General features: G+C 41.0%; 1 protein-coding gene across 1 annotated transcript in view; it reads right to left on the minus strand.

Annotated features, from left to right (window-relative positions):
• Positions 1–13,225, minus strand: part of EXPH5 (exophilin 5) — a 107,142-nt gene that overhangs the window by 35,463 nt on the left and 58,454 nt on the right. Inside the window, exons 2-3 of the mRNA XM_044669138.1 lie at positions 9,579–9,733; positions 6,263–6,419 (exon numbers count right to left, since the gene is read on the minus strand). Of these exons, the coding sequence (XP_044525073.1) occupies positions 6,263–6,419; positions 9,579–9,733 (312 nt within the window). The remainder of the gene's footprint in view (positions 1–6,262; positions 6,420–9,578; positions 9,734–13,225) is intronic.

Genomic DNA, 13,225 nt, shown 5'->3' on the forward strand with positions numbered 1-13,225 from the left:
GGGGATACAAAGAAAACATGGTCCTTACCCTCAAGGAACTCCTAATGGGGGAGATAACATGCCAAAAATTAAGCTTATAAGATCTATAATATAGTGTAAAATGGGATAAAATCTCAGAGGGAAAGCACAAGTTGTGTGGGTATGTGGTAGGGAAAATAGGAAAGACCTACAGAAGTGGAATTTAATTTGAATTTTGTAAGAAGTCTAAGAAGCCAGGAGATGGAGATGAAGAGGGAGAGAATTCTAGGCATGGGGAATGGCTGATAAAAAAGCAAGGGGAGTGGAGAGGGAGGAATGGTGGGGGAGACAAAATGGATCATATGACTTTGGAAAACTTGGGAGGAAATTCGTTATTAAAATTTAAATTTAAATTAAAAAAAAAAAGCACAGAGCATCATGTGAGAGGAGCCAAGCGAGCCAGTATAGCTGGATCATAGGGTACATGTGTGGGTAGTAAAGTATCAGGAGACCAGAAAGGTAGGAAGAAACCAGGTCGTTGTAGAAGGCTTTAAATGCCAGAGTTTTCTATTTCATCCTGGAGGAAGGAGGGAACCATTAGAGTTTATTGAATGGCAGGGTGTGTACGTGTGTGTGTGGGTGACAGGGTCAGACGTGACGTTTGGGGAGATCATGTTGGCAGCCCAGCCAGGGATGGTTTGGAGAGAGGAAGGAGGCCAGCTCTAAGGCTATTGCAATGATGAGGGTCAGGATGATGAGGGTCTGCCCCAAGACAGCAGCTGTGGGGGTGGATAGAAGGGTCCCTCTATGGAAGATATTGTGATGGTGAAAATGACAAGACTGGACAACAGATTAGACATATGTTGTGAATAGAGGAGGGAATATTTAGATCTGGGAGTCATCTTTGTAGAAATGATCTGTAGGGCTGATAGGATTCACCAAAAATATATATATTATAAATAGGGAAGAGCATAGGGTCCACAAGAGAGCTTGGAATAGCCACTGTTAATTAGAGGGATTACCTGCTTGAGGATCTAGCAAAGGGGGCTGAGAAGGAGACAGGGAGAAGAGCCAGGAGGAAGGATGTCATGAAAACCTAGAAAGGAGAAACGTAGGGGAAGAGGGCACTCAACAGAGCCAAGAGAGGCCAAGAAGAATAAGGGCTGAGAAAAGGACATAAGATTGGGGAATTAAGAGATTATTGCTAATTTTGGAGAGCGCAGTTAAATAATGAGATCAAAAGCCAGACTGCAGGAGTTTTAGAAGCAAATGAGGGGAAGAGGAAGTGGGGGCACCAACTGCAGATGGGTTTCTTAAGGATTTTAGCTGAGAGGGAAGGAGAGCTGTGTCAGATGGAGTGAGAGTTTTTTTTTTAAGGATGGGGTGGAGAGACTTGGCTATGTTTGTAGGCAGCAGGGAAGGAGCCAGGCCAGAGGGTGAGATCAAAGAATAATGAGAGTAGGAATGAGAGGAGGAGCAATCCACTTGAGAAAGATAATAGACCAAAGTCTTGACAAGAAAAGTCATTAAAAAACAAAAACAAAAACAAAACCCTCTTTACCCTCTGTCTTAGAATGTATACATCTCAGTTTCAAGGCAGAAAAATGATAAGGGTAGGCAATGGGGGTTAAGTGACTTACTCAGGGTCACACAGCTAGGAAATATCTGAAAACACATTTGAACCCAAGACCTCCCATCTCTAGGCCTGGCGCTCTATCCCGTGAGCTACCTGGCTGCCCCAAGAAGAGCCACTTTTATGTGAGGTAGGGGTGAAAGAACAGTGGGGCACAGGATGTTTGAGGGATAGGAGGAGGAGAGAAGATGAAGAAGGTCTTGCTGAAAGGCCTCAATTTTTTTCAGTGAAGTATTAGATGAAGTCTTCACCTGTGGGGAAGGGATGAAAGGGTTGAGGAGGGATGAAAAGTTTTTGTTTAACCTGTTATAAATGAGACAGATAAGTTAGGGAGGTATAAAAGGTTTGTCTTGCTGTGGTGAGCACCTAGTCGAGATTATTTAGCATATATTCAGAGGTAAGTGGAAAAATGTTATTATCCTCATTTAACAGATGAAAAAATTGGGTACAGATTGCTTCAAAGACCTGCCCATGTGGTCACCACTATCACAGCAGGAATCTGAATTCACATTTCCTGACTCCAGCTCTAGCACTTTTACTGTGTCCTGTTCCTTATATCTCTTCCTTCCCAAACCGCTGCTATGCCCTATACATAAGTGGACATTGGTTATGGGACAAGGAGTGGCTCCAAGGAAAAATACAATTTATTGACCACCTCTAAGTGCAGATTCTTTGTATTGCCCACCTCTGTGCAGGGGCTTCTAACGTGTCCCAAGGAGAGAAGTACAGAATTGGGAGGGGAGAGGGAGATTTCAGGAGGATATCTGTTCTCTTTCCAAATAAAGACTGGAGATATGAATAGTTTTTAGGTTTTTTTCTCACCTTTTTAATGATGCTTAGTGCCCCCAGAGTCCAAGAAAAGTAGCATAAAGAAGATTAAGGAAGGTATGTAGCTCTTCTGAACTTCAAAGGTATATAAAATACTTTTCAAACCTTGAAACATTACATCATCATCATCATCATCATCATCATCAAACAGAGGAAGGCAGCACAATGCAATAAATCAAGCACAGGGGTCCTTGATTCAGTATTTCACTATGTGTATGACTCTATACAAGTCCCTTATCAACAGCTTTGATGTGGTAGAAACAGCTCCAGATTTAGAGTAAGAGGCCTTGAGTACCAATCCCACATTTGCCACTTACACTGTTTTTGAGTTTGAGCCTCAAATTTCCTCATCTAGAAAATAAGAGAGTCGGGTTAAATGACCTCTTAAGCCCTTTCCAGCTCTAAATCTGTGCTTTTGCAATTCCCAGGCCTTAGTTTCCTCATCTATAAGATGAAGGGGTTATACTATATAACCTCTGATTTCCACTCCCTGTGATGCAATTAAAACAACTTTTGTGTAGGTTGCACAAAATTTAACATCCATCTAATTTACCTGAACTGAGAAAAGTTGGTACCAAGCTAGTTAAGTGAAATGTAAACAGAATATATTTTAATTTCTCTAGAACGAAGAACTAAGATATGGGTATGGTTTAGTGGATTAAGTTTTAGATTAAAAATAAATGATGAGATAATTTTGGGAGGAGTTTGTGAAACAAAGAAAAGAAACTTTGACCCTTCTGCAAACAAGCATATTGCCTAACCACCCTCAGAGTTGATCTACAAATATTGGGGCATCAAAACTGTAGATTAACTGGAGACAGCTTCTGAAGCCCTGGAAATGTGATCAGATCTCCTGGATGGAATGAAGTCAACAATCTCTGGAAAGGTGATACTTTTAACCAACCCCTCAAGTTAAGAGTTATAGAAGGAAGGAAGGAATAAAAGACATTTTTCTGCTAATCTAGTCTGAGGTGGATAGAATGGTTTTTTTGGCCTTGGGAAGTCTGGGCATTTTCTCTTGCAAGACAATTTTACAAAAAAAAAAAAAAAAAAAAAAAAAAAAAAAAAAAAAGCTGCTGCAATACTTTGTTCATTTGTTTCTCAGAAGCCTAGCAAGTAATAATGAAGCATATTTTTCTCTACTTCAGCAAGTATAAACCTGACCAGTGCCTTGTTCAGGATGACTGTTTTTCTGAGTGCTTTGTCAAGTCTTAATGATGTGCTGGAAGTCAGCAAAGAGCTCTGCAACTACATTTTGCAGTTTGTAGGTTGAGAATAATAATGATCAGAATGTTTTAAAAAAGGCAGGTTTGGTTCAAGCTTTGAATCACCCCCCAGGGCCAGTGATGCATGGTTCACATTATCCAATATAATATAAAAGAACTGGAGAAAGGGAGCACTTTCAAGATTTATATCCATTTAAGCCACATTCATATAGTAAAAAAAAAAAAGTAAGGTGAGTATGTGGGAGTGGTCATGGATTATTCATCTATACCTTAGCACGTGAGTTCTAAGGAACTGGAAGCATGGCTTCCTTTAGTGTGTTGAGTCCAGTGCATTAATAAAATTAACAAATATTTGTTAATGATGAGTCAGTTCAACAAACATTCATCAGGTGCCTACTATGTGCAAGTTACTGGGCTAAGAGCTGGACCAAGGAAACATTCTCACTCATTTTTTGAAAAATAAAGTACATTTAAAAGAAGACTTTTTTAAATGATTGAAAATTTAAAAATATATAATTAAATGACTCCATTTGACTGGTTTTCTCAATTTAACAATTAGTGATTTTTTTATGCATGCAAAGCTACCTATACTGATGAAATCACCAATGTGCATGCATATTATTTTTTTATTGAGAGCAATTACACAGAACTAAATGTCCACACAATTTATGAAAGAGCCATGACTATGAATTATATGGATTTATGTGTAACATATTATATATTGTTTGTCAATATATAACATATAAAATTATATAAAAATAAAAACATATAATAATTATATGTAATGTAATTCATATTCAGCATTATATGAAATTCAGGCAGACTAGAAGGTTTGAAATCCTTTTATCCACTCCTGCCCATAGCATATGGCCTGCTGCCGATGAGACAACCGCAAGAGATTTTTAAACTTCTCTGATTCATATTTTCTGAAACAACCTGAAAACGCTTGTAGAGATCAATGTGATGAGCTACAGGTTTCTCTCAAACTTGACCTCAGTTTTTCTCATCTTGGATTAATCTATTTTCTATAATAAAAACCAATAAAAATCACCTAAAATCCAGCCACATGCAAAAAACCTAACCTATATCACATATAAAGATACCCTTTTTCTCTCTAAAAGAAACATTTACCAGCAAGCACCTCTGATCCAACCTCAAGCTCCTGAACATGAAAATAATTATAAACTCTTCCAACATTTGGTTAGAAAAAAAAAGACTCTTACCTACCAAAAATGATTCCGGCATGGGTTGTCAATCAGTTAGCCCGGTAAGGATATCCAAAAACAAAAACAAACCCCAAAATTCCCTACATTTTTTTCCGTCCCAAATGTGCAAAATCTCTTCAGAGAACAAAACAGCCTTCAAGTGGCAGCCAGGAGCTGCAAGGTTTCCTTCCAGTCATGGAAGAGGGACTAAATGGAGGGAAAAGAAGGTTTTGCCACCCATGCTCCGTGTGCCTCGTAACCGGACTCCCTCTCTCTCCAGCACCTTTCCTGACTGCAGGCAGAGATCGTTCCTAATGATTTGTCTTCATATGGAACAAAATCAAACACCAAGCCAACACCTTAAAAGGGTGGGAAGTTTTTTTTTTTTTAAACCAGGAAGAGACGTGACTAAAATATTTAGCAGTCAGCTCAATTGAACGTAACCATAGACTTGCTTCTATTTAAAAAAAAAACTAACACAACAATTTGACAGGACAGTGAGTCAGGATGGACTGACTTCTATGTGCTTCTAGTCTAGAACTGCCAATTTGCTGCTCAAAACCCCGACTCCCCCATCCTTCCCACTTTCCAGGAGCTCTGGGGGAGCCTCGGGATGAGCCCTCTCACTACTTCTGCACAGATTACTTAAGGGGAGCAGCAAGGTTCAGCCCCACAGACTGCTTGGCTCAGTCTGTGGGATTCAGTCTTACTCTCCCGGATTCTGTCTCAGGTTTCTTATTTACTTCCACTCAGTCTTTCAAGGGCTTCACTTTAACCCTCCAGGACTTCCTCATTCCATTAGAAGATTACCAAATAGCTCTGTTTTTGAACCAATTGAATTCTTTGAGAGGAGAAGAGATTGTATAATAAGGACTTCTCTGACTTCCCAAATGCATCAGGTACCCAAGCTCTAGGCCCCAAAGAACCGAGGTGAGAACTTCATTTGGGATAAGCATCCTACCTCACTGGGGCGACGAACCCAAGTCAGTTGGCTCTGATGCCCCAGGACCTCAGACTCTCCAGCTCTCTATAATCAATCACTAAGTCACTTACACCAAATGAAGTGGCTCTATAAGGCTCAGCTCCCTAGGAAAAGCTTTTTTCTGAGACTCTCATTGTTAGTGCTTTCTCCTCTTCAAGTTATCTAGAAATTATTTATCTCTGCGTATGTGATAGCCTTCCCACCCTACACCCCCATATAGTATAAGCTCCTTGAGGATAGGGGATGTTTGTTTTTGAATTCTCAGTGCCTCGCATAGTAGAGTGGATTCTTAATAAATTTTTGTGGGATTGCAGTATTAGTGACCCCCACTCTTATTAGAGCTAATACATTGAACGAAATAGGATACTTGAAATATTCATAGATATTAGGATGGTAGATGGAAAGTCCATGGCATCCGTGGTTCCCTCACCCTTGTGATGATGTCTGAGGCTTTAGAATCTCCTTTCCTGATTTTCTGAAAGAGAAGAGTGAAGCCAGAGAAGACCGGAAGCCCAGGCGGCGAGCAGATGAGGGATTATTTCGATTTGGAAGATTCGAGGATCTTGATGTGGGTAAATGCATAGCATCTAGAAGCAAGCATCAACAATATTGCAAGTGGTCAGTGGTTCTTTAAAATATAGTCAGGGATAAATGCTGAACTTCAGTGATCCCCAGTTTTAGAGGTATGGGCATTCACCCTCCACCCATGCAGATGGCAACCCCTCAAGGTTTTAATCAATCCATCAACAGTTTACTATGTGCCCGGCACTGTGCTAAGGGATAGGAATAGAAAGAAATGCAAAACATGGTCCCTACTCTCAAGGAGCTCATGGTCCTAATGGGGGGCACAGCATCTAAATGAATAGGTCCAGACAAGATACAGAGTAGAATGGAAGGCTCTAGCAGCTGGGGAACCAGAATGGCCTCCTACAGAATGTGATATGTGGACTGAATCTCATAGGAGGAGAGAGAAGCTAAGGAGGATAAGAGCTGCTGCTGTGGCCCCAAAATTCATCACTTTGAAGCCATTCTAGTGCTAAACCTCTAAGAATTTAACTAATCTGGCCATGTGTTGATAGATGTAGAGACCACTGCAGGTCCTATGCTCTATCCCGGTGTTGGCAAACCTATGGCACACTGTTGCAGAGTGTGCTGGAGAGGGTTACCGCCCTCCCCCTCTCCATGCATGCCTAAGGACATTCTCTCCTCACCCTCTCCTCTGCCCAGCAGCCAATGGGCGCATTTCCTCCCTCTCCTGTCTGGGTTAGGTGAGGGGCTCACACATGGCATGAGGGTGCAGTTTGGGCCCTCAGTCTCTAAAAGGTTGGCTATCACTGCTCTAGGCTTTTCTAGTTTGGTAGGATTTGTCAGAACTTGGGCTCTAACTTGGGTCTAACTTTTGAGTGCCCAGTACTATGTCTTGTGACCTTCAAACAGGATTTTAGTAGGAGTAAATGCTAAATGTCCCAAAGAAAAGAGACTCCCTCTTCCATTTTCTCTCCCATGCCCTCCCTTGGCCCAGGCTCACACAGGCCAATAATGTACCCACGCAGAGGCCACAGGAACTGGGCTGACCTTTACAGAGTTGGGTAGCCAATGATTCTGTAGGAAGGAAAGATCTTGACAAAACAGAGATGAGCCTCTCAATACCACTTCTACTACTTCTAGTACTCAGTTCCCTATTTATGCAGTTAATTGGATGAATGGAAACATTCATATTGAAACTTGGGCTGGATGACTACTTATTTAAAATGTTGCATAGAGGATTTGTGGTTAAGGGATGGGTGGCCCTAGATCACTTCAATGGTCACTTCTAAATATAAAATTCTATTCATTTCATACCCTCCATACCAGGCAAAGGCCATTTCTCAATCCTGGCTCCCCAATATGCAACCAAAAAACTAAGATAGGTGCAGAATAAAACCTATCCATTTCTCATATAGCTACTTTGCTATTTGGTTTTAGGAAATTTTATTTTAGTGATTCAGTAGGGTGGTGCCAGGGATAGTACAAAATGTAGATTTTTTAAAATATGATTTCAAACATAATTTTTTGTTATAAAAGTAAATATAAATCACCTCTAAATGATATGGTCACTCTTTATTCCCTTTTTTCTCTTCTTCTCAACTCTTGGCAATTTGATCCTATCACTGAACTGAATTGTTTTTTCCTAAAGTTGTCCACAATCTCTTAATTGCTAGATTGATTCATCTTTCCATGTCCCTCATCTTTGTTAGCCCTCTCCTCTACATTTCACATTGTTGGCCACTCTTAGATAGTCTCACTTCTCTGGTTTTTCATGACACTGCTGACTCCTGATCCTCTTTTACTTGTCTAACGAGCTCATCACCTGTAGGATGTTTTTAACTGTGGGTGTACCCCTAGGCTCTATTTTGCACCCAGGCCTCCTCACTCCCTCTCTAATCTCTTTTGGTGATCTCATCAGCTCTTATAGAAGCAGCTAGGTAGTACAGTGGTTAGAGTGTTGGCCCTGGAATCAGGAAGACCAGAGTTTAAATCTTGCCTCAGACACTTATAGGTTTTATGACCCTAGGCAAGTCTCTTAAGCTCTATGTGCCCCAGTTTCCTTAACTTTTAAATGGATATAATAATAGCACCTACCTCCTAGGATTGTTATGAGGATCAAATGAGATAATATTTGTAAAGCACTTAACATAGTAATTGGCATGCATTGTTGGTCAGTTGTTTTAGTTGTGTCCAACTTTTCATGACTCTTTTTGGGATTTTCTTGGCAAAGATACTGAAGTGGTTGGCCATTTCCCTCTCTAGCTCATTTTTCAGATGAAACTGAGGAAAATAGAATTAAATGACTTGCCCAGTGACAGCTGGCAAGATTTGAACTCAGGAAAGTGAGTGTTCCTGACCCCCTCATGGCATTCTGTGCCAACTGGCACATAGTTGGTACTTCCTTCTTTCCCTCTTTCATTTAATTAACATTTCTGTGCAGATATCTCTCAGATCTATCTATATATTCTTATATAGAACCTATAAATGTTGCAAAAATGACAAATTGAATTTTTATAAATTATTAATGTCAAATTATCCTCAAGAAATTGATATTAATAATTAACTGGAATCTGGAATCAATATTGGACCTGAGTTGAGAGTAGAAGGTTACTGAAATACCCATAAGGACTTGGTTGTGAACTGGGTCCAGTTCAAGTTGATATGCTCCAAAGACACTCATACTGAGAGATTCTAGGAGAATTTAAATCAAATTGATTAATAATCCCTCTTTAGAATTTATGGTTCCATAAAACTTCTGTCAAAAAGGAGTTCAAACTTATTAAAATCTTGGTAAACTGGAGTTATATAGAGACATTATTAACAGTATTGAAGAAACATGACATAGTCAATAGAGGTCCAGCCTTATAGTTAAGATAGGTTCAAACCCCTATCTGGCTTTATGAACACAGGCAAGTTGCCTAACCTCTCTGGGGCTCAGTTTCTTCATTTATAAAATGAGAGGATTATACTCTCTGACCTATGAGGTCCCTTCCAGCACTAGGTTCTATGTGATCTACATAGTCTTTAGAGCTTTCTTCCTATGTGATCTTAGTTGCCAATCTGCATTGGTGAAGGGAATTTCCATACCACTGGAAATCAGTTGAAATCACAAATCAGGACCACCCTCCTCAGATGCCCCTTTCCTCCTTCAAAAAAAACAAAACAAAACAAAAACAACCTGCAGAGCTATAAGACAATAAATGTACCCATCATCTCACCATTTTTTGTCTTCCGCAGCCTGTATGTGAGTGGTTGTTTTAACATCTGGTTGACGTCCGTGTCATTGCGAAACTTTTTTCTTTGGATTTCTTCAAACCATTCACCAGTCACTCCTTGGAGCCATCTAATATCTCTCTTTGTTTTCTGGAGTTTGCTGAAACGAAAAAGAAGTATCCGTGCATTTGTTTAAGCTGGCACCATCTGCCTTTAGAAAGCCATGCCCTGTGCATCAGCAAGTACATGCCCCTGTGCTGGGGTTTATTGAAGTTTATTGACTATAGCCATGATGTCAGTATTTTGTTACAACATCCGCTCCTCATAGATTATGCTATTTGCCACTCACTGTGCATAATTTTCACAGTGTTTCAGCTATTATCCTAATACATACAACTGAAAGCTTGCTGGCTTTCCCAACAGTCAAAATGAATGTCAGGGAAATGAGGACAATCTAGATTGAGCAATGGGCTAACACCCGACCCAGTAGTGACATTAAAGGGCAGACTCCCAGAAACTGGAAAATTCTAGTTCCAACTTGTCCCAGAAAAAGCAAACATAATATAGCCATGAAAACAGGAGAGGTTATGCAAATACCTTGGGTGAGCTTTATGCCCAAGTGAAATGAATAAGATTTAGAGTAGACTGGATCTTAGAAGTGATTTAGTCCAGCTTCATTCTCTTGCATGGGAAGACATTGACTGATTTGCCCAAGGTGATACAGATTATTATTATTATTACTTTTATTGCTGTTGTTTAGCCACATCTGACTCTCTGTGACCACTTTTGGCAGTTTTCTTGGTAAAGACACTGGGAGTGGTTGGTCATTTCCATCTCTAGCTCCTCTACAGAGAGGAAACTAAGGCAAATAGGGTAAAGTGACTTGCCCAGGTTCACACAACTAGTAACGTGTTTGAGATCAGAATTAAACTCAAGAAGTTGAATCTTTCTGACTCCAGATCAGGCACTCTATCTACTGTGCCACCTAGCTGCCCATTCCTATCACTACTGACATTAACAGAGCCTAGGCAAGGATGCTAAGGGAGACACACAAGGCAGCATGTACCAAGCACATCAAACCACCACTGTGATCACCATGGTCCCTCGGACGCTAATGGAGACAGCCGAGGATCTAAACCTAAGAATGTTGGGAATCACAAGGCTTCCAGCCTGGGGTCCTCAGCTATCATCCTGGAAGACAGCCTCTGTGGATATTCAGTCTGGCAGCTGCTATAAACATATTTACTGAAACCCAGAAAAGGAAATTTTTGCTATCCAAATTCCCATCACTGTCAAACGGTTCCACATAAGAAAATGTTTTCTCTGTGGAAATGGCATCGACAGGGAGCAATTGCCTTCTCTTTTGCCTCTGCATCCTCAGGACCCTGGGATCTGTCCACAGTCAGTTTGGACCTACAGCTGACATTTTCTAGGTGCATCTTCTCTCCTACTAGACTGGGAGCTCCTTGAGAGCAGCACTTTCTTTCCATATCCTCAGGACAAAGAATTTGGCCCAGAAGGAGTGCTAAGTCAATGCTTGGTTGCTTCCTTCAAATCTTCTGACTTCAAATCCTGGGTTCTTTCCACAATAACCTTTGATCAGGCAGTCTGGGACAGTGAAAGGAGCCCTTGGGAGACTGAGGCTTCTGATAATGAGCCTTGGTACTCTTTGCTGCCCTGGGACCCTGTGACTGGAAGAGAAGGAGGTAGAAAAAGATCCTCCCAATATCTCTACTTAAGAAGGGTGCCCAGACCAACCATCCCTTCCTTTCCCACCCAGTGCTCTCCTCCGGACTTCTCTCTCAAACCCTTCCCTTCCCCTTTTCAGCTTCTTTTTATAGGTTGTTAGAGTATAGTAAGCTCCTTGAAGGCAGGGACCATCTTTTTCATAATTATCTCCTCACCATTAACACAGTGCCTGGAACATAGGAAGTGCTTGATAAAGGCTTATTGATTGACTGACCAACCAATATTATTCACTGAGAAGTTAGTGACTTGCCCAGGGTCATGTAGCAAGATTTTGCAAAGATTGAATCTCTAAATATCATATCTTACGATTATTTTAGCTCTAAATTTCTGGTCCTAACTCTAGAAGGATTGTTCAGAAAGGTCCCTTGGTCAAAACTTTTTTTTTAATCCTTACAACTATCTAATCTGAACCAGAAGAGAGGCAAGGCTAGGTAATCAGGGTTAAATGACTTGCTTGGGATCACACAGCTAGGAATTATCTGAGGTCAAATTGGAAGGTCTTCCTGACTCCAGGCATGGCTCTCTATCCACTGAGCTACCTAGCTGCCCCGTCAAAATTCTTTCTTACTCAGGTGCTGCAGTATCTAGACTTCCATCACTGAAAATTCATTATTTAGGCCAGTGATGGGCAAACTTTTTAAATAGGGGGCCAAAGGAAAGGAAATGTTCATCTGTCAGCCTGTTTCTGAGGCAACTCTTTCCAACTTTCATTGTATTGTATCCTATTCATTGTATTTCTCAGATTAGGAATAATGTCTCGCTGCAGAATAGAATATTTCAGGCCCCCCCCCCCCATCTGGCCTTCAGGCGATAGTTTGCCCATCACTGATTTAGGCTTAAATATTGCCTTGACCAGGTTTTCTCTCTCTCTCTCTCTCTCTCTCTCTCTCTCTCTCTCTCTCTCTCTCTCTCTCATCTTTCATTTTTTAGAATCAATACTGTGTATTGGCTTCAAGGCAGAAGAGCTAGGCAATGGGATCACATAGCTAAGAAGTGTCTGAGGCCTGATTTCAATCCAGGACCTTCTATCTTTAGGCCTGGTTCTCTATCATTGAGCCACTTAGCTGCCCCCACTCTAGGATTAAAAAAAAAAAAAAAAAATTCACTCAGGAGGCAGCTGGGTAGCTCAATGGATTGAGAGCCAGATCTAGAGACAGTAGAGACAGAAGATCCTGGATTCAAATGTGACCTCAGACACTTCCTACCTAGGTGACCCTGAGCAAGTCACTTAACTCTTATTGCCTATCCCTTACTGTTCTTCTGTATTTGAACCAGTATATAGTATTGATTCTAAGGTGGAAGGTAAGGGTTTAAAAAAACATTTAAAAATACTCAATATGATTTGGGGTTTTGATTTTTAAAGATTGCTCTATTACAAAAATTAATAATATGGAAATAGGCATCAAGTTATAACACATGTATAACCCAGTGGAATTGCTTGTCAGCCCCTGGAGGGGGGGAGGGAGAGGGAAGGGAGAGAAAATGAATCATGTCACCATGGAAAAAGATTTTAAAAAAATATCCAGGGTCTGTCACCCAGCTAGGAAATATTTGAGGCCAAATTTGAACCCAGGACCTCCCTTCTGCTGCCTATGCCCCTTCAAGCCTTTTTAAAAAAAACTTTACTTGACAGTTTGAGAAGGCTCGCACATGAAGACAAATATCTAAGTTAGTAGCATGACATAGTTTAGTAGCATGACATATGTAGTTTAGCAGGGAGATTTCCCCCCCTGACAAGCCCGAGTGTCCCACATGGAAGGTAGGTCCTTGCACGGTCAGAGGGGGGCGGGGACAGAAACGACTCTTGAGGGAGTTTGAAAAACGGACTTTATCTGCTGTGATCTTGGCGCTGCGAGTGCTCTTCCTGCCCCCCCCCCCCCCCCCGCTCCTCGTCCCCCTCCCC

The sequence above is a fragment of the Gracilinanus agilis genome, chromosome 3 (assembly GCF_016433145.1).
Source record: "Gracilinanus agilis isolate LMUSP501 chromosome 3, AgileGrace, whole genome shotgun sequence".
NCBI classification, from domain to species: domain Eukaryota; kingdom Metazoa; phylum Chordata; class Mammalia; order Didelphimorphia; family Didelphidae; genus Gracilinanus; species Gracilinanus agilis.